Source organism: Camarhynchus parvulus, chromosome 26 (assembly GCF_901933205.1).
Source record: "Camarhynchus parvulus chromosome 26, STF_HiC, whole genome shotgun sequence".
NCBI lineage: Eukaryota > Metazoa > Chordata > Aves > Passeriformes > Thraupidae > Camarhynchus > Camarhynchus parvulus.
In genome coordinates, this window is record NC_044596.1 from 4109501 (window position 1) to 4129708 (window position 20208).

At 60.2% G+C, this 20208-nt stretch overlaps 3 protein-coding genes across 5 annotated transcripts in view; all 3 read left to right on the plus strand.

The window, feature by feature from the left end:
• Positions 1-4241, plus strand: part of PLEKHA6 (pleckstrin homology domain containing A6) — a 51370-nt gene extending 47129 nt beyond the window's left edge. For all 3 annotated transcript variants that reach the window (XM_030965673.1, XM_030965674.1, XM_030965675.1), the window contains exons 20-25: positions 323-520; positions 618-782; positions 925-1058; positions 1394-1536; positions 2496-2617; positions 2868-4241. In XM_030965673.1, the coding sequence (XP_030821533.1) occupies positions 323-520; positions 618-782; positions 925-1058; positions 1394-1536; positions 2496-2608 (753 nt within the window). In that variant the 3' untranslated portion in view covers positions 2609-2617; positions 2868-4241. The remainder of the gene's footprint in view (positions 1-322; positions 521-617; positions 783-924; positions 1059-1393; positions 1537-2495; positions 2618-2867) is intronic.
• Positions 4242-5578: 1337 nt separating this feature from the next.
• Positions 5579-7339, plus strand: GOLT1A (golgi transport 1A). Its single transcript, XM_030965899.1, has 5 exons — positions 5579-5603; positions 6086-6177; positions 6255-6433; positions 7089-7152; positions 7301-7339. The coding sequence occupies exons 1-5, from the start codon at positions 5579-5581 to the stop codon at positions 7337-7339; spliced, it is 399 nt and encodes a 132-aa protein (XP_030821759.1).
• Positions 7340-11523: 4184 nt separating this feature from the next.
• On the plus strand, positions 11524-17756 carry REN (renin). Its single transcript, XM_030965552.1, has 9 exons — positions 11524-11624; positions 12028-12184; positions 12285-12408; positions 12650-12768; positions 13463-13659; positions 15051-15173; positions 16180-16324; positions 16400-16498; positions 17595-17756. Exons 1-9 carry the CDS (start codon positions 11524-11526, stop codon positions 17754-17756), a joined length of 1227 nt encoding a protein of 408 aa, XP_030821412.1.
• The last annotated feature ends 2452 nt before the right edge of the window (positions 17757-20208 follow it).

The window sequence follows — 20208 nt, forward strand, 5'->3', positions numbered from 1 at the left end:
ATTTTATTATTATGTTATTCAAACCTCTGTGACTTTCAGATCCTCATACAAAGTTGGCAACTTGCTCCAGGGGTCGTAATCAAATCCCCAGGTGCTCTGGGCTGTGTGCCAGGGTCTCTGAGTCCCCTGGCGGGGTCCTTGGCAGCTCTGGACACCCGGAGGGATGCGCTGAGTTCTGACAGGGAGTGACATCCCAAGTGACATCCCGAGTGACATCCCCGGGAGTCACGGACATCCCAGCGGCTCACGGCATAGGAGGGTGGCACTGGGAGGGTGTCACCGGCCACCAGTGGGTGACCGTGAGGCTGTGACTCGTCCCCAGGAGAGACCCAAGAGCGCCGTGTTCGCCACCGAGACCAAGGTGAAGATGAGCGTGGAGGAGCAGATCGACCGCATGAAGCGCCACCAGAGCGGCTCCATGAAGGAGAAGCGGCGCAGCCTGCAGCTCCCCGGCCCGCAGCCGCTGCCCGGCCCCCAGCCCGACACCCCCGGCACCAAAACCCCCTCGTCCTACAAGGTGGTGAGTCCCCGAACCCGCGGGGACACCGCGCGGTGGCACAGGCGACAAGGCGCCACCGCGTGGGGACGCTGAGCGGGACGCGGTGTGTCTGTCGCAGGTGCGGCGGCACCGCAGCATCCACGAGGTGGACATCTCGGACCTGGAGGCCGCGCTGCGCTCCGACGAGCCCGGCAAGGTGTACGAGACGCCGCAGGAGGAGATCGCCCGGCTGCGCAAGATGGAGCTGGAGCCGCAGCACTACGACGTGGACATCAACAAGGAGGTGAGCACGGCATGTCCCCGAGCGTCCCCAGGGTGGCAGCAGCCCGGAGCAGTGTCCGGCCAGGGGTTGGGGGTCAGCAGTGGGGGCTGGAGTCCCCAGGGTCCGGCACAGGGCACCACGGAGCTCGTCCCTCTGTCCCCAGCTGTCCACGCCGGACAAAGTCCTGATCCCCGAGCGCTACGTGGAGCTGGAGCCAGAATCGCCCCTCAGCCCCGAGGAGATGAAGGAGAAGCAGAAGAAGGTGGAAAGGATCAAGACTCTCATTGCCAAATCCAGGTGAGGCTGTAGCGCCCATGCCAGCCATGGCAGGGGTCATCCTGAGGGGCACTGAGCACCCACCTGCACCCCTCCCCTGGGCACCCTGAGGGGCACTGAGCACCCATCTCCACCCCTTCCCTGAGGGGCACTGACCTCCCACCTCCACCCCTTCCCATTCCAAGACCACCCACCCACCTCCACCCCTTCCCCATCCATCCCAGGGGACCCTACCACCCCTCTCTCCCCATCCCATCCCATCCCATCCCATCCCATCCCATCCCATCCCATCCCATCCCATCCCACCCCACCCCGGGGGTCCTGGCGGGGGTGCTGACCCCAGGTGCCATTCCCAGCCTGCAGAACGTCATCCCCCTGGGCGAGGGGGAGGTGGACACCCCGCAGGACCCTGAGGTGCAGCTGCAGGAGCAGGAGAAGAGGATCGAGATCTCCTGTGCCCTGGCTGCCGAGGCCTCGCGCCGCGGCCGGATGCTCTCGGGTGAGGAACGGGGGCTTGGAGGGTCAGACCCTGCAGATCCCTGGCAGAGCCAGGTGCCAGGAGGGCAGGGGGGTGAGGGCAGGTGTGGGTTTGGCAGCACAGTGGGCAGGACAGGGGTCAGCCTTGGGACAGCGGGACAGGTGATGCCAATAGCTCCTGGGCCCGCCCGACACACCTGGGCTGCCCACCTGGGGTGGAGCAGCCGTTCCAGCTGGGCACAGCTTCCAGCACGAGGGTGGGAGTGCCTGCCTGGGTGGCATGAGGTGGCATGAGGTGGCATGAGGTGGCTGAGCAAGCACGGTGGCACCCCAGGCAGGGAGGTTGTTGTGCCACCCTGTGCCCAGGGAACTGCGGTGTCACCCCGTGCCAGAGGGATTGTGGTGGCACAGGCTGGCACCTTGTGGCCGTGCATGGTGACGCTTCATGCTGGGGGGGGGGTTGGTGGCACGCTGTGCCCAGCTGAGCACGGTGACATCCTGTACCTGACTCACTGTGCCTTGTCCATGAGGAGCCCTGCCGGGAGCTCACGTGTGCGTGCTGTGCCCAGCTGTCACTCTGTCCTTCCTGCCAGCTGTGACTGCCCTGCCAGCCATGGCTGTTTGTCCTGCCCAGCTGTGGCTGTGTGTCCTACCTAGCTGTGGCTGCTTTTCCTGCCAGCTGTGGCTCTATCCTGCCCAGCCATGGCTGTCTGTCCTGCCCAACCATGGCTGCTTGTCCTTCCCAGCTGTGGTTCTGCCCAGCCGGGGCTGCTTTTCCTGACAGTTGCAGCTCTATCCTGCCCAGCTGTGGCTGTCTGTCCTGCCAGCTGTGATTCTGCCCAACGCCTGCTTGCTTCCCTCCTTTCCTTTCTCTTTCCTCCCTGCCCCTGCCCTCCTCGCTGTCCCCTCTGCGCTGTCCCCTCTCCTGTCCCCTCCCCTGTCCCCTGTCCTTCACCCCGCTCTCCCGTTTCTCGTTTCCAGCTCAGTGCGCCACCCCCAGCCCTCCCACCTCCCCAGCCTCCCCGACTCCACCGACCAACCCCCTGTCGTCCGAGCCGCCCCGGGCCGACAGCAGCCACCTCATGCGGGTGTGAGCCTGTGACGTAAGCACCTCTTCTCTCTGACGTCATCCCCTCCATCCCCTCACTGCCACGTCAGCCCCGGCTCCTCCATGGACCGTGTACCCCCTCCCACCAAAGCCAAAGGGGGAAAAGGGGGGGCCCAGCATGAAAACCGGGGGGTCCCATCCTCCCCCGGCTCCTTGGAGCCAAATGCCGGCTGTGTTTCCCATGGGGGGTGGGCACAAGGTGGAGCCCCCCCAGCTCAGCCCCTCTGTCCTGTCCCCACCCCCAGCTCAAGCCCTGGCTGCTGCCGGCACCATCAAGTTCCACGGGGCCACGTTTTAGTCCCCTCCTGAGGTGACACCGAACCTCTCGCCACCGTCCTCGGTTCTCCCGGACCCCCTTCCCTCCCTCCGGCGGCGACACCAGCGGGAGAGGTGGCACCGACGGGAGCCACGTCCCAAGGAGACGGGCAGGGGGCTGGGATTGTCCCCAAGGAGCCCCCAGGGCTGTCAGTGGCCACAGGGACACCCCGGACAGCTGTGACAGCGGCCACCAGGACACAGCTGTGGCAGTGGCCATAGGGACAGCTCTGGACAGCTGTGACAGCAGCTGGGACACACCTGGACAGCTGTGACAGCGGCCACCAGGACACAACTATGACAGTGGCCACCAGGACACACCTGGACAGCTGTGACAGCGGCCACCAGGACACACCTCTACAGCTGTGACAGTGGCCACAGGGACACACCTCTACAGCTGTGACAGTGGCCACCAGCCCCACGGTGAGCACAGGACTCCTGGGACAGCTCCCCAAGGCCTGTGAAGGAGCTCTTGGGGTGGGGACCTGCCTGTCCCCACCACGGATGGTGCTGCCACCTCCCAGTGGACCTGGCTGCTCCCCCTCGGCTCCTCGGGCGCCGTTTCCCCTCCCTGAGCTCTGGCCCTGATTTTGGAAGCCGTCTGTGTCACCAGCAGTGGCTCAGCTGGAGGAAGAGGGGACAGGACGGATGGAGGTGGCACTGGGGGGACACGGAGGTGCCCAGGGTGCTCCCAGGGCTCTCCAAGCACGGAGCAGGAGCTCTGGGGGCAGAGCAGGGAATTGGGGTGCCAGGTGGGATAACGGAGCTGTGGGGTCGGCAGGGACCCCCTCTGGAGGGTGGGGACGGTGCTGAGGAGGGGTTTGGGGACGGAGGTGTCGCCTGGGGACCTGCTGTCACCCTCCGAAAATCCCTTCCCGCGGCTCTCCAGCCCCTTCCAGCGGTTCGGATTTCCTGTAGCAAATTCCCCCTTTTCTTTATCATCCCGGAGGGTGGGAAAGAAGCAGAATCCCTGGAAGGATGTGAGCATGGCAGGGGCCAGGAGCTGGATCCCAAATCCCAAATCCCCAGCCCCAAATCCCATCCAACCCTCCTGGCCCCATCCCAAACCCCCATCCCTGCATCCCAATCCCAACTTAGCAATACTTGTAGGATCCCTGGAGCCCTGAGCCCCGCTCCCTTCTGAGCCTCCCTCAGCCCCTTTAGCTCATAAAGCTGGCCCTTTATTTTGCTATTTACATGCCTTAATATATGTTTGATGGAAATTCTACATTTATAATATATATCTATATTTGGGTTTTCCTCTCCTTTTCCCGGGATAAAGCTCGTGCTGAGCTCTCTCTTCTCCGCAGGATTTGTTGGCGCCAGCTCCGCCAACAAAAAAAAAAAAAAAAAAAGGATTCTTTACCAATTTATCAGAGGGGGAAGGAAGTAAAAAAACAAAACAAAACAAAACAAAAAAAACACCAAAAAAGAAGAAGAAAAAAAAAAGGAAAAAACCTATTTAAAAAATATATCTATTTTTTTCTGCTTTTATTAAAAGCAAATTTATTTAAAATAAAATATACAGAGACTGTAAGTTTGAAGAGAGGATGAGTTTATTTCCCTGTGTGCCCTCTCGGGTCACTGGGGCAGACCCCCCTTACTCTGGGGACACCTTGGGGACATCCTGAGGTGGCTGTGGGGCAGCAATTCCCATCTCCAGGACACAAACCTCCCACCTCGCCCTTCCCAAAGCCACCAGCTGCTGTCCCCAAAGTAGGACCCGGCCGCGATTTTATTTTATTTTATTTAAAAAAATAAACAATAATTAAAAAAAAGGAAACCAAACCTCAATCAATTAATTTTATTTTGGTTATTATTTTTCATAAACACTTCATAAAGCAGTGACTTGTTAACCCGGAAAGGATTTGCATCGGGATGAAAGAAATAAATAAATCTATTTATGCATTCGGAGAGGGTGGGATGGGAGGGCTTTGGTTTTCTGGGATATTTTCCTAGCGGTAGAGAAATAAAAATATCTATGAAACAATGACGTTCTCCTGGCTTTTTTTCCAGGGGGTGGGCTTGGATGTGGATTTTAGTGCTGGGTTGGAGAAGCAGGGCGTGATGGGGCTCCCGAGGCAGCTGCTCCTCCCTCTCCCTGGTTTTTGGGATTTGTTTTCCTGCTAGGGTTGGGTTTAGTGCTTGTGGAGGTGCTGGCTCTGAAACTGTGACGTGAAGCCACCACGTCCCTCTGGATCCACTGTGTCCCTACTGGAGCCACCATGTCCCCCTCGAGCCACGTTGTCCCCCTGGAGCCACCATGACCCTGCTGGAGCCACCATGTTCCCTTGGAGCCACCATGACCCCTGGGGCCACCATGTCCCCCCTGGAGCCACCTTGTCCCCCTTGGAGCCACCACGTCCACCTGGGGCCACTGCATCCCCCTTGGAGCCACCATGTCCCCCTGGAGCCACCATGACCCCTGGGGCCACCGTGTCCCCCTTGGAGCCACCATGTCCCTTCTGGAGCCACCATGACCCCTGGAGCCACCGTGTCCCCCCCCCGGAGGTGGCACCGTGGGCGTTCCTGGGCCGTTAATGATTCCCAGGATGACGTGGGGACTAAAGGGCTTTTCCAAGGGTCACTCTGCAAGTGGGGCCACCCTCGCCCGGCCTCGCCCAGCCCCGTCACCGCCAAGATGGTGTCCCTGAGCGACTTCCAGCGTAAGCGGGCACGGGGTGGTCGTGTCCCATCTGGAATTCCTGTCCTGCCTGGAATTCGGGATCCGGGAGCTCCGTGGGGACCTTTGGCAGATCCCGGTCCCGGCTGGGATCCCCCCTGGATGGGGTGGCTGGGGCAGGGAGGGGTGAGATGGAGAAGGGGATGGGCTGGGGGTGGGGAGATTCTCCAGGATCATCCAGGGATCATCTCCAGCTTTTCCTGGAGGGAAAGGGGAAAGGGAAAGGCTCGGGGAAAGGCTGGGCAGGGATTTCCCGTGGAGTTTTCCTTTGTGGTCCCTGATTTATCTGGTGCCCTTGGGGGTTTCTGGAGCACCAACAGTCTCCTCCAAGCCTGGCCTGGGTGCAGAGGCTGCTCCTGAGATTTGGGGGAAAAGCCCAAAGGGCATTTTTGGGAAGAAGCAGGACAGGGAGGCGCAGGGACCGCAGGTGTGGAGCCTTTGCCTCTGCTCGCCCGTTTTCCACAGGGATCGGAGTGGGCCTGGTCGGCTTCGGCCTCTTCTTCCTCCTCTTTGGGATCCTCCTGTACTTCGACTCAGTGCTCCTGGCTTTTGGGAACGTGAGTACGGCCGGCCTGGGGGTCCCCACAGCTGGGATCAAGGAGCAGCCCTGACCCTCTCCCCTCCCTCCTCCCAGCTCCTCTTCCTCTCTGGCTTGGTCTTCATCATCGGCTTCCGGAGGACCTTCACCTTCTTCTTCCAGCGGCCCAAGCTGAAGGGCACCAGCTTCTTCTTCGGGGGGCTCATCGTGGTCCTCATGCGGTGGCCCATCCTGGGCATGCTGCTGGAGGCCTATGGCTTCATCTCCCTCTTCAGGTGTGGGATGGGATCCTGGGATGGGATCCTTGGGATGGGATCCTTGGGATGGGATCCTGGGATGGGATCCTTGGGATAGGATCCCTGGTATGGGATCCTGAGGAATGAGATCACTGGGATGGGATCCTGGGCATGGGATCCTTGGCATGGGATCCCTGGGATGGGATCCTCAGAATGGGATTCTGGGTATGGGATCCTGGGCATGGGATCCCTGGAATCCTGGGGATGAGATCACTGGGATGGGATCCTCAGGATGAGATCCTTGGGATGGGATCCCTGAGATCATCCCTTGGATGAGATCCCTGGGATGGGATCCTGGGCATGGGATCCCTGGGATGGGATCCTAGGGATGAGATCACTGGGATCCTCAGGATGAGATCCTTGGGATGGGATCCCTGGGATGATCCCTTGGGATGAGATCCCTGGGATGGGATCCTTGGGATGGAATCCTCATGATGGGATCTTTGGGATGGGATCCTCAGGATGAGATCCCTAGGATGGGATCCCTGGGATGATCCCTCAGGATGGGATCATGGGGACGAGAATCTTGGGATGAAATCCCTGGGGTGGGATCCTCATGATGGCATCCTTGGGATGGAGCCTGGGCTTGGGGGATGCTCCCTAGAGCTCAGCAAGGCCTTTTGTGTCCACACAGGAGCTTCTTCCCAGTGGCTTTTGGGTTTTTGGGCTCGCTGGCAAACATCCCCCTGCTGAGCCAGGTGAGAGGGGGCTGGGGACCCCTGGGGGTGGGCAGTGCCCAGCTGGGATCCGTCCCCACGGATGGGATTGCACAGGAAATGTCACCATGGTGCCCCCAGAGCTGACCAGGTGGATTTTCCCGCCAATCCTGGTCTGTCCCTGTTGCAGCTCCTGCAGAAAATGGGGGACAGCGGCTCCATGGTGTGACCTGAGCAGTTCTGGGCTGAGTGGCTGCGATGGGACAGGGTGAGACAGCCCCAGGTCTGGCTGTGCCCAAGAGCTGGTGACTCTTCTGTCCCCAGGACCCTCAGTGCTGGCCAGAGCCACCCCTGAGCAGGGACAGTGTCCCCTCACTGTCCCACGGGGCTCCTGAGCCAGGCTCCGGGGTCCAAGGGCTGTACCAGGCTGGATTCTGGAATTCTTGCTGTTATTTAATTCTTTCCTGTGAAAGATTTAATTTAATAAAAAAAGTATCTCACAGTGAGCTCAGACTCGGCTCCTTTCCGTTGGCTCAGCTTTTGAGGGATCCCAGAATCGTGGAATGATTTGGGGTTTTAGGGATCTTCACTCCCATCCCATCCCATCCCATCCCATCCCATCCCATCCCATCCCATCCCATCCCATCCCATCCCATCCCATCCCATCCCATCCCATCCTATCCCATCCCATCCCATCCCATCCCATGGATCCCATCCCATCCCACTCCCTGCCATGGGACACCTTCCCTTACCCCAGGTTCCTCCAAACCCCACCCAGACACTTTCTCCATTCCACCCCACCCCATCTCCACCAGGATCCTCCATTCCTCCCCATCCCAGCCTGTCCAGGATCCTCCATCTCCTTCCCACCCTCCCAGTCCAGCTTCTCCAGGATCTTCCCTTCCTTCCATCCCACCCCATCTCCACCAGGATCCTCCATTCTTTCCCATCCCAGCCTGTCCAGGATCCTCCACCCCTTCCCTTCTTCCCACCCCATCCCCATCCCCATCTCTCCAACCCATCCCCGCCATGCCTGTGACCCCCAAAACCTGACCCCATTTTGGGGGTGTCCTCATCCCCCAGAGCTTTTCCAGGCTGGGAAGGGCTGGGAGCTCCCTGCCCAGAGCTCCTCTCCGGAAGGATTTTCCCAGGAATGTTTTCCCCCTCCAGCTCTGTAAATCCTCTCTCTGGCAGGGTTTTGGTTTCAAGCACCAGCTCCGGGTTTGCCCTGACGTCAATCCCTGAATTCCCCCCGTGCTGGTGCCGTCCACAGCCTCCCCTAAGCCCTTCCCAAAAGTTGTTTTTACCCTGGAGCTTTTTGGTCACCCGGAATGAGGATCCTCATGAGCCTCGTGTGCTTTCACCAGCAGCAAAATCCTGGATTAGAAAAGTGTGGAAAACGCGAGGGAAGAGCAGAAATTCACCTCCTTTTTTTCTGTGCTGCTGCAAAAAAAAAAAAAATCCCTCAGGAAATCAAAGCTGTTTGGCCAAACTTCCCAATGATTTTGTTTGGAGTGGAAAGAGCTAAAAAATTTGGATTTTATTTTAAGGAAAGCGCCCACACAGCCTGGCAGGAGAGAAGAAGGAATTTATCCATGGGGAAGGTGATTGTTCCTCTCTGGGAAATGTTTTCCTTCCATTCTCCCTGAAAAACAGGCAGGAAAATAACTGGAGAGTTCCCTGCTATTTCCAGAGGAGCTGCTCCTGATGGGATCCATAATTGGGTAAAACCCCGGGATTTTGGAGCAGGGTTCCCCACACGGATCCAGCGAGGGATTCCTGCCTTTCCCTGAAGCCCTGGAACCTCCTGTGCTTGAAAATTCCACCTAAGGGATGTTTTGGGGCTGCATGGGAAGAGTTCATGATCTTCCCTGTGGCTCTGAAGGGCTGGGAGTGAACCCAGCAGTGTCCCAGACCTGCCTGATGTCCCTGTCCCCTTCCCTCCCGTGTCCCTGTCCCTCTGACACCCCCAAAACCACTTTCCCAGGTTTTTTAAGCCTTTTCCATCACAGCAGAGGGGACTGGGAAATCACTTGGGGGGCCTGCTGGGACAAAGCCTTGGCCAGAATACCCCAAATCCTCAGGGGTCCCACAGATGTGGCCATGCCCAGAACACCCCAAATCCTCCAGGATCCCACAGATGTGGCCATGCCCAGAACACCCCAAATCCTCAGGGGTCTCACAGATGTGGCTGTCCTGGACCAGAAGAGGCTGGAAATTCAGATCCCCACAAACAGGGACCCCTTTTCCTTTGAAGCCCCAAATCCTCAGGCATCCCACAGATGTGGCCATGCCCAGAACACCCCCAGTCCTCAGGGATCCCACAGATGTGGCTGCCTTGGACCAGAAGGGGCTGGAAACTCAGATCCCCACAAATGGGGACCCCTTTTCCTTTTGAAGTGCTGCTGCACCCGCGGCTTTTCCTGTGGGGAACGGAGCTTGGCAGAGCCCGTGGGATGCCCGGGTGGGGATTTACAGCCGTGGGCTCCCTGCCAGACCCTCTCAGCTCCTGACCCCGCTCCCTCCCCGCAACCTGCGCCGGCCACGAGGCTCCCCGGAGTGACGCAGGGACACGGGTCCTGCGTGGGAAAAGACGTCAGGGATGGGGGCAGAGCCCCGTGGGGCTGAGCCCTGGGGCCTGCCGGGGTCAGCAGTGCCCTGGCAGCCAAAATCCTGCAGGGAATGAGGCGGTAAAGGTCCAGTTTTGGGGGAAAGTTGTTTGGAGTTTGTGGGGTGACAGCAGGGCGCTGAGCAAATCCCATAAACAGGAGGGTGATTGTGGGGCTGGGCTGGGGGGAAATGTGCCCTCGGGGTTCTTGCAAGAACAAACCCCATAAACAGGAAGGGGATCGTGGGGCTGGGATGGGGATGGGGGGGGAATGTGTCCTTAGGGTTAATCCAAGAACATTTTTATTGCCTTTGGGGTAATTTCCCACTGAGATTCCCGAGGTCAGGAGACCCTGGGAGCCGCGGGGCTGATGCAGCACCCCCCACCCTGGGCTGGGCATTGCCAGGGGGGCACAGCAGCCTGGAGGGGGGCCAGGGGTGCAGCTGGAAGCTCCTGAGGGTTTTGAGCATCACCTCCCATCCCAAACACCAGGATCTGACCCTGTAAGGAGCAGCTGGGATGAGTTTGGCTGCTCTCTGCTCGGAGCTCCAGGCCTGGTTTAACAGGGCTGGGGCTGGGGGGGTTCCCCAGAGCATCCCCCAAAGGGCAGAAGGGGCTGGGGGGGTCCTCACTCGGTGTCTCCATGGCCAACAGGGCTGAGTGTCCTTTGCCATTCCCATTCCCTTGGGGGAAATCCCAGCTGCAGCTGGAGTCTGGGGACATCTCCTTGGCCAGGATGTCACCCAGACCTGTGTCACCACCCAGCGCCCCCCATCAGCTGTCCCAGGTGGCACCAGCAGGGATTTGTGCCCTTCACATGCTGCGCTGGAGAGTGGAGTAATTCGGGGGCAATTAACCCCATGGAACGTGGGGTGCATCTCTCAGATATCCACAGCTCCCCTTGGCACGTTCCTACCGGGCACAGGGGGCATCCTGGCCCTGCCACCCTCCATGGGGACTGTCCCAACCACCTGCCCGGTGTTCTCCACGCTATTCCCACCCTGCTCGGCGCCATCCATGCCATTCCCAGTCTGCCCAGTTTGATCCATGGCATTCCCAGCCTGCCCAGTGCCATCCATGCCATTCCCAGTTTGCCCAGTTCTATCCGTGCCATTCCCAGTGCTCTCCATGCCATTCCCAGCCTGTCCAATGCCCTCCATGCCATTCCCAGTTTGCCCAGTTTATCCATGCCATTCCCAGTGCTCTCCATTCCATTCCCAGTCTGCCCAGTTCTATCCATGCCATTCCCACCCTGCCCGGTGTTCTCCATGGCATTCCCAGTTTGCCCAGTTTATCCATGCCATTCCCAGTGCTCTCCATTCCATTCCCAGTCTGCCCAGTTCTATCCATGCCATTCCCACCCTGCCCGGTGTTCTCCATGGCATTCCCAGTTTGCCCAGTTCTATTCATGCCATTCCCAGTCTGTCCAGTGCCCTCCATGCCATTCCCAGTCTGCCCAGTTTGATCCATGTCATTCCCAGTCTGCCCAGTGCCCTCCATGCCATTCCCAGCCTGCCCAGTGCCATCCATGCCATTCCCAGTTTGCCCAGTTCTATTAATGCCATTCCCAGTCTGCCCAGTGCCATCCATGCCATTCCCAGTTTGCCCAGTTCTATCCATGCCATTCCCAGTTTGCCCAGTTTGATCCATGCCATTCCCGGTGCCCTCCACGCCATTCCCAGCCCTGCCCCTGCCAGGGGAGGAGAATCCCGCAGGGATGGAGGATCCCGGGCTATAAAAGTTTCCTCCCCTGCGGGAAGGGACGGGACGGAGCCGGCGGCAGGGAGGGGACAGCAGGGGACACGATGGCGGTGGCACCCAGCAGGAGGCTGCGGCGCTGCCTGCTGCTCCTGGCCGTCACCTGGGGCGCCACTTTTGTCCCCTCGCCAGCCCAGGCTTTGCAGAGGTAGCCGGAGCTCCTGTGACCCTCACAGGGCTGTCCTCGCTTTTATTCCCGGGGTCCGCTGAGGAGGGTGAGGGGCTTTGCTGCTTCATCCCCGTCCTCCTCTTCTGCTCTTCTTCCCTCCTCTTCCTCGAGCACCGGTGGGACTCCACGAGCGCGGGGGTCCTTCCTAACTTAAACAATTGAGGAGCACCCCGAATCCTAAAATAACCGAGTCTGGGGCCGGGCTGGGGGTCTGGGGGTGTCCCCAACCCACCTGGGGTTCCCCACCCTGCGGTGGGAGCGGGACGCACCGGGGGAGCGGCGGGGAGCTGCTGCCATCTAGAGCCACCGGGCTGGAGCTGGAAGCTGCCGGGGGGGCCGGAGGGGATCCCCCGGTGCCCCCCAGCTCGGTGCTGCCCCCCAGGATCGCGCTGCGGAGGATGCCCTCCATCCGCCAGACGCTGCAGGAGATGGGGGTGAAGGTGCGGGACGTGTTCCCGGAGCTGCGCCGGGCCGCGCGCGGAGCAGGGGACGGTCCCCGCAACGGGACAGCTCCCACCCCGCTCACCAACTACCTGGATGTGAGTGCGGCCCCGCCCGATGTCACCGCGATGTCCCGCGGCAGCCCCAGCTGGGCTCGCTGTGAGCCATGGGGTGCTCCCTGTCCCCCCCCACCCCCAGACCCAATATTTCGGCGAGATCAGCATCGGGACCCCTGCGCAGACCTTCAAGGTGGTCTTTGACACGGGCTCGGCCAACCTGTGGGTGCCGTCCTACAAGTGCTCCCCACTCTACAGCGCCTGTGGTGAGTAGGGGGGGACACGGCCGGGGCTGGGGGTGACCCCCCAAAACCTCAGCGACCCCCAGAGATGCTCAGATGGGGTTGGGGGGTTCTCGTTTTGATGGATTTTAACATGCAGGGGGTCGCTCTGTTGGTGTCCTGGCATTGAGGTGGGGTGGGCCCATTTCCCCCCACCCCCCAGGGGGTTTTGGGGGGACAGAGGTGCTCTGTGCCCCTCTGGGATGTCCCTGCTCCCTGTCCCCAGTGTCCCACAGCCGCTACGACTCCTCCAAGTCGCGCACCTACATCGCCAACGGCACCGGCTTCGCCATCCGCTACGGCACCGGCAGCGTCAAAGGCGTCCTCAGCCAGGACATCGTCACGGTGAGCCCCGGAACCCACAGAGCCCCCAAAATCCACACACCTGGGATCCACAGAGCCGCGAAATCCACAAACCTAAAGTCCGTAGAATCCCCAAAACTCGCAGAGCCCCCAAATCCACACACCTGGGATCCATAGAAACCCTAAAATCCCCACACCTGGAACCCACAGAATCCCCCAAAACCCACACGGCTGGGATCCACAGAATCCCCAAATTCCACATCCTGGAATCCACAAAATCCCCGAATTCCACACACTTGGAACCCACAAAATCCCCAAAATCCACACACCTGGGATCCACAGAATCCCCAGTTCCACACACCTGGAATCCACAGAATCCCCCAAATCCACACACCTGGAATGCACAGAACCCCCAAATCCACACACCTGGCATCCCCAAAATCGCCAAAATCCACACACCTAAAATCCCCACAATTCACACACCTGGAACCCACAGAATCCCCATAAATCCACACACCTGGAACCCACCGAATCTCCAAAATTCACACACTGGAACCCACAGAATCCCCAAAATCCACACATCTGAAATCCCCAAAATCCACACACCTGGAACCCCCAGAATCCCCCTAAATCCACACACCCAGAGCCGCTGGCTCTGCCAGGACACATATGGGGTTTTTTTTGGGGGGTTTCATCCCTCCCAGCACCCCACAAATCCCCCCGTGCCCTCCCGCAGGTGTCGGACATCCCGATCATCCAGGTGTTCGCCGAGGCCACGGCGCTGCCCGCCTTCCCCTTCATCTTCGCCAGGTTCGACGGCGTGCTGGGCATGGGCTACCCCAGCCAGGCCATCGATGGCATCACGCCCGTCTTCGACCGCATCCTGGCACAGCAGATCCTCCAGGAGGACGCGTTCTCCGTCTACTACAGCCGGTGGGGCTGCGGGGTGCAGGGACACCCCCAAAACGGGGTCGGGTTTGGGGGGTCACGGGCACGGCGGGGAGGGGTTTGTGGGTTGGATGGGTGGGGATGGGGATGGGGATGGGGATGGGGATGGAGATGGGGATGGGGATGGGGATGGGGTGGGAGGAAGGGAAGGGGTGGAGGATCCTGGTGATGATGGGAGGGAAGGAATGGAGGATGCTGGAAGAAATGGGGATGGAGGGAGATTGAGAATCCTGGAGGAGATGGACTGGGAGGGTGGGAAGGAGATAGAGGGAGATGGGGAATTCTGGAGGAGATGGGGAGGGATGGAATGGAGGATCCTGGAGGAGAAGAGGTGGGATGGAATGGAGAATCATGGTGGAGATGGGAGGGATGGAATGGAGGATCCTGGAAAAAACAGGGATGGAGAGAGATTGAGGATCGTGGAGGAGATGGACTGGGAGGGTGGCAAGGAGATGGAGGATCCTGGAGGAGATGGGGAGGGAGGGAATGGAGGATCCTGGAAGAAACGGGGATGGAGGGAGATGGGGAATTCTGGAGGAGATGGGGAGGGAGGGAATGGAGGATCATGGAGGAGATGGAGCGGGATGGAATGGAGGATCCCAGAGGACATGGGGAGGGAAGGAATGGAGGATCCTGGAGAAGCTGGAATGGGAGGGTAGGAAGGAGATGGAGGATCCTGGAGGAGATGGGATGGGAGGGAGATGGGGAATCCTGGAGGAGATGGGGAGGGATGGAATGGAGGATTGTGGAGGAAATAGGGTGGGAGGGAATGGAGGATCCCCCGGGTCTCTGGGTGTCCCCTGTGTCTCCTGCGCTCCCTGGGGACACGAGTGCCTCACGGAGCATCCCTCTCTTTGCAGCACTTCCAAGTAAGAAGACCCAAAGCACGAGCACCCTCGAGGCCACCCACTGCCAGCCCCCCCTGTCCCCCGGTGTCCCCTGGTCCCTCTGCCAGCCCCAGGATGTCCTGCCCGGGTTCTGCCCCCGCTAAGGGGCCGCCACACGCACCTGGAGCATGTGTCACCTCGCTGTCCCCAGCTGCTGACGGGGCCAGCAGAGCCTCGTGGCTGCGGGATTTTTGGGGAAAGGGGAATCAATCGCTGCCTGGCTGGGATTTTTGGGGAATGGAGAATTGCTCCTGCTGGGATGGGATTTTTGGGGAAAGGGGAATTGCTCTCTCCAGGCTGGGATTTTTGGGGAAAGAGGAATCGATCCCTGCCTGGGTGGGATTTTTGGGGAAAGGGGAATCGATCCCTGCCTGGGTGGGATTTTTGGGGGAAAGGGGAATTGCTCTCTCCAGGCTGGGATTTTTGGGGAAAGGGGAATTGCTCCTGCTGGGATGGGATTTTTGGGAAAAGGGGAATCCCTTGGCACAGGAATGCTCCCCTGAAGCCCGGCGGGGAAATCATCCTGGGAGGCAGCGACCCAGCCTATTACACCGGCGACTTCCACTACCTGAACGTCAGCAGGAGCGGCTTCTGGCAGATCCGCATGAAGGGGTGAGGGCGGGGACAGCCCTGCATGGCCCGGGAATCCCAAATCCCGGGATTTGAGGTTTGGGATCATCGAACACGATATCAGCCCAGCACTGGCAGGTCCAGGGCTGCATCCCGCGGCTCTGCGAGGGTGGGATTTTGGGGATTTCTGGGATTTCAGGGATGTTTTCCCTCAGCGTTTTTCCCCATCTGGAGAGGAGAGGGGTGGGCTCCTCCAGCTCCTCCAGCTCCCTCAGCAAGGAGCCAGGAGCAGCTGGGAATGCAGAGGGGGTGGCACCGTGGGCTGAGATTCCAGCCGGGAGCTGCAGTTGGAAGAGTGTAACCCCTGCGGGAGGAGCTGAAACAATCCTGCTTTGTTTAACCAAAAAAAAAAAAAAATCCCCCAAAAAATCAGCCCTGCAAATGATGGAGCTCAGATCCCACGTTGGAAGAGCTGGGGAGCAGCACGTGCCTGGCTGGGGTGGGATGTGACATTCCTGGTGCCACCAGGGGACACTCAGGATGGGTGTGACATTATTGGTGGCACCAGGGAACACTCAGGATGAGTGTGACACTCCCAGGAGCACCAAGGGTGTCACCAGCGACGTTTGGGTTGCATGTGTCACTCCCAGGGTGTCACCACGGGAGATTTGGGATGGATGTGACACTCCTGGGAGCACCCTTAGTGTCACCAGGGGACATTTGGGATGGATGCGACATTCCTGGTGTCACCAGGGAACACTCAGGATGGACATGTCACTCCTGGGAGCACCCTTGAAGTGAAACACGGCACAGGAATTTGGGATGAGGATGGAAGATGGTATGTCTCCTGGGAGAACCCTGGTGTACCAGAGATTTGGGATAAGTGACCTTGGAGAACTCCTGGTGTCACCAGGGGACATTTGGGATGGAAGTGACACGTCCAGGAACATCCTTGGTGTCACCACAGGAGATTTGGGATGGAAGTGACACTCCTGGGAGCACCCTTGGTGTCACCAGGGGACACTCAGGGCCACCTCTCCCTCTCCAGGGTGTCTGTAGGCGCTGAGATCCTGTTCTGCAGGGAAGGCTGCTCAGTGGCCGTGGACACCGGGGCCTCCTACATCACCGGCCCCGCCGGCCCCGTGTCCGTGCTCATGAAAGCCATCGGGGCCACCGAGGTGGCCGAAGGAGAGGTGAGTGACAGCCAGCCCCTCCCCGTGTCCCCCCGGCTGCCCGGCCCTGTCCCAGCGCTGTCCCCTCCCCTGCAGTACGTGGTGGACTGCGAGCAGGTGCCTCAGCTGCCCAACATCTCCTTCCACCTGGGAGGGAAGGTCTACGGCCTCAGCGGCCCGGCCTACGTGCTGCGGGTGAGTGTCCAAAATCAGCCCCAATCAGCCCCAAAACGATGCTCCTTGTCTGCCCTAAACCCTTCTGTTGGGTGGAGGTGCCCACCTGAGCCAGGGTGAGCTGTCCCTGCATCCTTGGGTGGTTTGGAGGGAGATTTGGGGTCAGCCAGGGATGGATTTTGCTGGGATTTGGATATCAGGAAAGGTTTTTGACCCTGGAACAGCGGGAAGGAGTTCACAGTTGGCAAATCCCCATTTTCCCTGTGGTCAGCACGAGTGGAGCTGCAGATCACCATTGTTTGTGTCTGTCCACACTCTGAGGAGCTGCTTATTCACCCAGGACAGAGCCCAGCCTAAACCAAACCTAAATCTGGGCAATTTGGGATAGTGAGCTCCTCCTGGGCAGCAGGAATCCACCAGCAGGAGCTGAGGCTGCTGCTGCTCCCCAGCTCCAGCTCAGCTGGAATTCCCATGGGAAGGTGGTGCCACCCCTGTGCCAAGGGCCACCCCTGTCCCCTGGGAGCCCTGCTGTGGCTCTGTCCTGCCCTGGAGCTGCTGCCCAGCCCCTGGCACGGGGACCATCCCACCCTGACCAAGCCAGTCCTGCAGGGGCTCCTCCGGCTGCTTCTGTCGCTGCTGTCCCTGCCCCGGTGGGATCCTCTCCACAGCGCTCAGCACCTCTGGGGGGCTTTGCCAAACCCCGAGGACCTCAGGGATATCATCCCCAGGCACAGGGTGGGATTTTTGGGGCTGGCTGTGCATTGAAGCAGCCAATCCCGATGATCCTCGTTCAGAAAATTCCATGATCCCCGAGGAAAGAGCACCGTGGCCAAGCAGGGGGTGACACCGGGACCCTCCCTCTGTCCCCTCCATCACCCCTGCAGCAATCCCAGCACCTCTGGGGGGCTTTGCCAAACCCAAAGGAGCACAGGGAGGTCACCCCCAGGCACAGGGTGGGATTTTTGGGGCAGGCTGTGCAGGGCAAGGAGCCGGTCCCAATGATCCTCGTTCAGAAAATTCCATGATCCCCGAGGAAGGAGCACCGTGGCCGAGCAGGGGGTGACACCGGGACCCTCCCCCTGTCCCCTCCATCACCCCGCGGGTCTCCTTCCCGCAGCAATCCCAGTACGGCGAGGATGTGTGCGTGGTGGCTTTCTCCGGGCTGGACATCCCCCCTCCGGCCGGTCCCCTCTGGATCCTGGGCGCCACCTTCATCGGTCACTACTACACCAAATTCGACCGGCGCCACAACCGCATCGGCTTCGCCACCGCCCGCTGAGGGCCGGGGGGCCGCGGGGGCCGGGCTGGGTGCGCAGAACCAGCCCGGAGGCTGCAGGAAGCAGCGAGAGAACAGCAGCTCCCTTGCAGCTCTGCCACCTCCTCTCCAAAGCGCTCCCAAACCCCCGCGCTGCTTCCCAGGAGCCGAGGCTGGAGCGGGGCTGCGAATCCCAGCGGGATCCTGCGGCCGGAGCGGCCCCTCCGGGCGCTTTTAGGGCCATGTGCGACGGCAGGAGCAGCGCACGGGGATTTGCTGCTGGTGCGGCTGAGGGACGCTCTTGGACTGTTGGTGTTGTTCCTAAACTGGGGGCAATAATCGGTGTTTAAGGATTGTTTTAGCCGGTGTCAGCCCTGCCCTTCTTCGTGAGGTTTATATTAAACAATTCAAAGCACCAGGAGGATGAGAGGAGGGCTGGTCTTGCCGAAGGGGGGGGTCAGACATTTTTATTTAGGGAACTGGGCCACAAATATCCCTGTGGGAGCCAGGAGCCACCTCTTCATTTGTGCCCCTTCCACCCCATAAGGGTGCAAAGCCCTCCCCAGCTCCTGCGGGCAAACCAAGGGCTCTGCAAAGCTCCTCCTGCAGCTGGGATGGTGCCAGGAGCCCTGGGTGTCCCCTTGGGGACAGGGACAGGGCTGTGCCTCAGCTCTGCCGTGGCACTTCATAGAGGGCACGGTTCCTGCGGGTCTGTGTCACACAGGATGGTGGCTCCTGTTTTTCTCTGCCCTGGGTGTGGAGATGCCCCTGGAGGTGCCCCCTGTGCCAGCTGGCCTGGAGGGAGGGACAGGGCCCTCTCCCAGCTGGGGGACATTCCCAGTTCCAGCCTTGCTGATCCCCCATGCCAGGGAATCACGGGCTGGCCTCCAGTTTGACCAGTTCAGGCGGCTGTGAGTTGGAAAGCTGCTCCTGGGGCAGGGCCTGGAGGGAATCAGGATCTCACCATGGAGGTGGCAGGAGCTCCTCATCCTCGGAGCTGCAGAGCTGAGGAATTCCCAGAGCTCAGGAACCCCAGAGGTGACAATTCCCAGCACTGAGGAGTCCCAGGGCTGACAATTCCAGAACTGAGGAATTTCCAGAGCTGACAATTCCATCCCTGAGGAACACCAGAGCTGACAATTCCAGCTCTGCCAAATTCTCGGAGCCGCCAAATTCCCTCTCAGCTGCAGGGATATTTGGGAAGGGGAGCCAGTGGCTGCTGTGTGACCCTTCCCAGCCCTTTACCCACCCCTCCCAGCCCGGCTCCTCATCCCTGCCCTGCCCCACGGCAGCCCCAGAGCAGAGAGGATGTGTCTGGGGCGGATGTTTGTCCCTCCTGGGAGCTTCTCTGCAGCTTCTCCGTGCTGGGATGCGCAACCCGGGGGCTCGGGATGGGAAAATTCCGGCTCCGGGGCTCCGGGGTTGGGAAAATTCCGGCTCCTGTGGGTGGGATGTGGGTTTTTTTCTGTCACCTCCAACGCCGGGGTGGTGGCAGTGGCTCTTTGGGGCCGGGGGGTGGAGGGAAGGGATGAATTTCTGCTCGCATCCAGCGTTTCCTGAGCCGCCCAGGAGCCGGGAAGCAGCGGCAGGGAGGGATGGGACCACCAGAAAAGAGGGAATCTGCTGAGGTCAGGGCACTCACGAGCTTCTGTTGGGTGTGCAGAGATGCTTGGCCAGAGTCTCCCCTCCCTACAGGAGGGAAATCCCGCTTGGAAATATCCCAACCTCCTCCGTCCTGCTCTCCACAGTCTGGAGAAGGCTCGAGTGGGTGCAAAAGGTTCCTTCAGCCCCCACCGCGGTTTCTGCCACATCCCTCAGCTGGAAAAGGCCCAGCCCGGCCTAAACCGGGATGGTTTTGGCGGAGCCGGTTCTGTTCCAACTCCGCGCATTCGTTTCGAGCAGCGAGAGTTAAAACCCGCCCGAGCCGCTGCCGGGCCCCTTAAGCCGGGCTATTAACACCTCTAATCGCTGCTCCGGGGGCAATTTCCCGCTGGATGCGGCGGCCCTGCCCGCGGGGCTCCGCTAGCCCGGATGAGATCGTTCCGGCCGAGCAATTAGGCCGTGCTCAGCCCAGCAAAGCGCGGCACCAATTATGCCCGTCCTATTAACGCTGACAGGGCTGGCGCTATTTATAGCGACACGGGAAACTGCCCGGCGGGGGTTTTTGTCCCCCAGTTCCCTTTCCTTCAATGATTTTTCCTCAGGTCTCCAGGGTGCGTTGGGCTGGTTTCGGGCACGGCCAGCTGGGGGCTTTGGAGGGGGGCACTCTGCGGTGCCGCCCCTGTGACGCGGTTATTTCCTCTGATAATGAAGCCGCGTCCGGCAGCTGCGGGGGCTCTGCCAGCGGGAAAATCCCGCTCTGTCTTCACCCCCCAAACCTCTTCCCATTCCAGCTGTGAATCCCTACGGAAGTCAGCGAGCGGATGGTGCAGAGGGAGAGGTTATCCCGAGCGGAGCCCTGGGGGCTGGAGCGCAT

Bases quoted from the DNA above. Each gene is read 5' to 3' on its own strand.
- REN (XM_030965552.1), top strand. From the start codon at position 11,524: ATGGCGGTGGCACCCAGCAGGAGGCTGCGGCGCTGCCTGCTGCTCCTG. The intron at 13,660-15,050 runs GTGGGGCTGCGG...CCCTTGGCACAG, and splicing joins TTCTCCGTCTACTACAGCCG to GAATGCTCCCCTGAAGCCCG. The intron at 15,174-16,179 runs GTGAGGGCGGGG...CTCCCTCTCCAG, and splicing joins TGGCAGATCCGCATGAAGGG to GGTGTCTGTAGGCGCTGAGA.
- GOLT1A (XM_030965899.1), top strand. From the start codon at position 5,579: ATGGTGTCCCTGAGCGACTTCCAGC. The intron at 5,604-6,085 runs GTAAGCGGGCAC...CGTTTTCCACAG, and splicing joins GTCCCTGAGCGACTTCCAGC to GGATCGGAGTGGGCCTGGTC. The intron at 6,434-7,088 runs GTGTGGGATGGG...GTGTCCACACAG, and splicing joins GGCTTCATCTCCCTCTTCAG to GAGCTTCTTCCCAGTGGCTT.